This window comes from Cebidichthys violaceus, unplaced genomic scaffold (assembly GCF_023349555.1).
Source record: "Cebidichthys violaceus isolate CVI_PGR_0920_01 unplaced genomic scaffold, fCebVio1.0.p SCAF_81, whole genome shotgun sequence".
Taxonomy (NCBI): domain Eukaryota; kingdom Metazoa; phylum Chordata; class Actinopteri; order Perciformes; family Stichaeidae; genus Cebidichthys; species Cebidichthys violaceus.
The window spans coordinates 470,057-474,638 of record NW_027176966.1 but is presented as its reverse complement, the minus strand read 5'-3'; the positions used below and the strand labels follow the sequence as shown (position 1 = coordinate 474,638).

At 47.8% G+C, this 4,582-nt stretch overlaps 1 protein-coding gene across 1 annotated transcript in view; it reads right to left on the bottom strand.

The window, feature by feature from the left end:
* The window catches only part of phf1 (PHD finger protein 1), a 22,459-nt gene extending 18,665 nt beyond the window's left edge, over window positions 1–3,794 (bottom strand). Inside the window, 4 exon segments of the mRNA XM_068702179.1 lie at window positions 1,363–1,449; window positions 2,220–2,301; window positions 2,450–2,528; window positions 3,259–3,794. Of these exon segments, the coding sequence (XP_068558280.1) occupies window positions 1,363–1,449; window positions 2,220–2,301; window positions 2,450–2,528; window positions 3,259–3,317 (307 nt within the window). The 5' untranslated portion in view covers window positions 3,318–3,794.
* Window positions 3,795–4,582: the final 788 nt, after the last annotated feature.

Sequence of the window (4,582 nt, the reverse complement as noted above, 5' to 3'; positions counted from 1 at the left end):
GAATTAGTGTGCTTTTGCCTTGAATAAACCCATTTTCTGCTGTACACAACATCACCGTGGCAGCAGCAAAGCCTGATATATTTGACTGGATGTCTCCCATATTACACACTGAATGTTGTTGTTTTTTTTTCCCCCCTGAGTGTGAGACGGAGAGATTAGCAGCCTGACCTTGGTTGCGACTGCAAAGGACACATTGCCGACATATCCACGAATCGCTGTCAGCTTCCGGTTCGATGGCTGGCGTGTGGCACTCTGGATGATAACCTGTAATGGGAGGAGGAGGCAGAGCGTTTAATTCGTGTTTACAAGACAGACAGCCGGAGTGACGGTAATGGCAGCGCGGCTCCATGTTTTAGTGATCTGCTGGGGGGTTTTTTTCGTCAGGGGCAATGCAAAATATTTCACTTTACTATTCGCATCTAGGGAGCAGGCGGCATGTTTGTCTGCTTTCCCCCCCCCCCCAAAAAAAGCAAACTGTCAGCACACCTGTTAGTCTGACAGAGCCGTGAAAACGCGACGGTAACATTTGCTGCCCTTTTACTGCTTGTGCATCCTGCTGCCGCGTGTCTGGAAAAGTTATTCCCACTTTGGTTTATTTCATTTCATCCTTCAAACTTTTAAAAAGGGACAGTTCACCACAAAATCAAAAATACATATTCTTCCTCTTACCTGCAGTGCTAGTCATCAATCTAGATTCTATAGAACTGCCTCTCCAACTCAACAAGTGTGTTATATTTTGAGTTACGTCACTTGGCTGTTTTACCTTCAGTGTGCAGAACGATGTGTGTGCAGAGTCTGACACCAGACAGGTGTTTTTAAGTTTCAAGTTTTCTCTGCTCTCCCTTTAAATCTTCAGTTCAAGGCGAGCACATAAGAGCCCGATTGACGTGTTCGGTAGAGAGTGGACTTCACAGGGAAGGCAGGATATATCGTGTGTCCAGGAGTTAAACTTTTTTTTTTTTTGCATTTTCATAAATTCTTGATTTTTCAATGAGGTATGTAATGGGGTTTTTTTTAAACGACATAATTAATGCAATTTGATTTGTCTTAAAATATGTGCGGAGGGGTCATATAAATTAGCAATTAGCCCAAGTAAAGACAACTTGTGGCATTTAAGTCTATGAATTAAGCTCCATGTCTTTGGGCATCTCATTCATTTCTATTCTAGCCAGGATGCAGGCGCAACAATTCATTTCTATCATTTCCGATAGATGGTTTTTCTGTGTCGTTGTTTTGTTTTTGTTTGTTTTTTTTCAAACAGCAACGCTGTTGTCTGGCGTACTCTGTCAAATCTTCAAGGTCAGTGCAAGAACTGGTGGAGATCCAGCGCTTGACAGCGTATGATGAGGCGTGCTTCCTTACCGTGGCGACATTTAAGACAATTTATGAGGGGTTCTTTAAGAGGCGGAGCGTCGCAAATACAGCAAACTTCTTCCACTCCAGCAGCGACTAAGGCAAACAGAGAAAGACAGAGAGAGAGAGAGAGAGAGAGAGAGAGAGAGAGAGAGGGAGAGGCAGGGGAGGAAGTAAATGTGAAAGAGGAAGACAGAGAGAGAGAGAGAGAGAGAGAGAGAGAGAGAGAGAGAGAGAGAGAGAGAGAGAGAGAGAGAGAGAGAGCAGTCAACGGCATTAATTTTATGTATATTGATTCACATCCTTGCCACCTCATTGATTTCAGTGTCTCCTGCACCCTTTCAGATTTCACTTCATTTGACGGGCGGATATTCAGCCTGGTCCTAACAAGCGTCCAACTTCCCCCTTCTGCTTGATGTTAGGTGGAGTGGGGGCGCCATTTCCCTGAAGAGTCATTAATCTAATAAATTCATAAATAGACTCTAATATACCAATTACGTCTCGCCGTGCCCCGATCAGAACACTCGGAGCACTCTGCATCGCAACCTCGAGACGTGACTGTAATTTCTCTCCCGCATTTTCCTCGGAGCCACGACTCAGAGATCCTGACACAAACCGGTGCAACAAAAAGTTTCGAGCTCACATGGGCAACGAATCACAAAAAAGTATTCCTTCAAACTCCTTGGTCGAAGTTTCAGAGTGGAAACAAAGTAACAGCTGCGCTCGTGCGCATTCCAAAACTCAATCTAAGAGCTTTTTTTTTTTTTTTTAACCTATAAGACACACAAAGTGCTCCCAACGGGAAGCTATTGAACTCTTCCAGCTGAAGGAAGAGGGAGCAATAAAAAAAGAAGAGTTCTTCTTACACGAGTGGATGTCCTTCCTCAGCACCCAGAACTCCGAGTTGTCCTCAAATCTCACCAGACAACATTGCTTGACTCCATCTACCTGAGAGGGAGATAGCAGGTGAGCGAGAATGATTGACAAAACTAAATGAAGTCTTTTCAAAATCCAGGTGAACACACTCACTGACACACACACACACACACACACACAGAAGTCTTTCTGTCACACACACACTCCCACATGCACTTACTCTTTTCACATTGCCGAGGTCCAGTAGTCCATCACTCCATCGAGCCAACACATCATCTCCTTCACTTACTCCCCCCATCCTGAGGAGAGAGACAGAGAGGGGAGAGAGAGAGAGAGAGAGAGAGAGAGAGAAAGAGGAGGGAGAGCAGGGCTCATGTGAAATGGAAATCCGATTTATTCGCTGAATACTTTGCTGCCATTGCTGACAGAGGGGGTTTATGGCCCCGACGTTTCGGCTGGCTCTCAGACAGGCGGGCTTCGGTGCAAAGGGGTTAAAATCCCCCCCCCCCTACCCACCCCACACACACACACACACACACACACACACACACACACACACACACCCCCCCTTCTCCTCCTTTTAGATCAGAGCATAGCGACAGCCTGTATCCACCACAGTGAAAGATGAGAGTGAGTACACAACCAGAGAGAGCAAGACAAATGATTACTGCACACATGAAACACACACACACACACACACACACACACACACACACACACACACAGAGAAAAACACTGCATGATGACTGCTGCAATACAGTTTGATTGAATGAAGATCAGTGTGCGGCTACTTGAAAGCATCTGCCAGGCACTTTGCCGTTTTCTTCTCCTCTCCGAAACATCCTTAAAAAAACTTGAATAGACGCATGAAATGACTGCGCGGGCATTATCTCTGCAAGCATTTGTTCCAGTGCATGCACTCAAGTCAAGACAGACGCAGGATGCACAACAGTGCATGTAGCCTTTTGTGAATCACAGAAAGGAAATCAGGCAAATTCGCACACAGTGAGCTGCGCCGGTGAAGGGTACCTGTCAAGTCGAACTCCTTCCCGTCGGGGGTCACAGTGATTCCTGGGCAGGCTGGACATGCGATGCCCTCATCTGCTGTGGATCTCCGCTGCCCAATTACTGCCCGCTCGGATGCGCAGCCTGCGTGTTTGCAAAAAGTGGATGGTGTGCATGTATGTCCCTGTCTGTGCCAAGCGCCCGTGTGTGTGTGTGTGTGTGTGTGTTTGTGTGTGTTTGTGTGTGTGTGTCAGTCAAGCGAGGAGGAGGAGGAGGAGAGGGGGGGGGGGGGGGGGGGGGGGAACTGACTGTCCGTCCGTCTCTCAGCCTAGTTTTGTCCGTCCTCCGCGATGCCGTTTCGTCATGTTCCCGTCGCTTTCCCCCCCCCCCCCCGCTCCCCTATCCCCCCCCCCTCACCGCCTCCACCTATTGATGCTATTAAGGCGGGTTTGTCAGAGCAGCGCCGGAATCAAGCCGCCAGAGACGCCATCATCCCTGGCCTCTCGCTCTCGACCGACTTGTTGTGACGCAGACATAAAACACCGAGATAGAGTGGGAGGGAGATACCGATAGAAGGGGGGGGGGGGGGCGGGGGGGTCCGGAGGTGGAAGGGGAGGTGCGTCCGCGGGGAGAGCACCTTCCCGTCTGAGAGTCTGACCCTAAATCGTTGTGACAAGGTGGGATTGTGATGTCTGGCAGCGGGAGGGAGGGGACGGCGGCGGAAGCAGCGCGCGCAGCGGCGGGGGCCAATTAAGTGGCCAATTAATGAGTTTAGCCGCCTCATTAATTGGGCTCGAACAAGAGGGACCAGCGGAGTTTAGGAAACCCGAGGGGGGGAAAGTTTTTAAACTGAGATGCCCGAGCAAGCAGCGCCGAACACTTGAGCTTGGTCTCTGCCAATATAAATTATAAGCCTCCGTTTTATATCAAACTAAAAGGAATTGAAGTGGTGTGTTTGCTTTCTTTATTAGAGGGGAAATTAAAAGGGTGATTGGACATTACACCAACTCTCCTGAGTCAGGTTAAGAATGCCACTTGTAATATCACAGCAGACTTGCAGGTACAACGATCTCATATACATTCTTACACGGTATTTTTCTTCCTTATTTGTTTTTCTTTCAGCAAATTATGCCATTTTAAATTTCGAATAAGCTCTCCGGTATACTCTGTGCTCCAAACTGGACAAATATAGGCTCCCACATCTGCAGGACAGATGTGACACCCGGAGGGTCATCTCCTCTCACAAGACATCCGGGATGTAAATTTAACGTGTGATGGAAAATATTGTTCACACAAAACAAAGTATGGAACTGGTTACACCTGCTCAAGTATGGAGATATTTGCCACA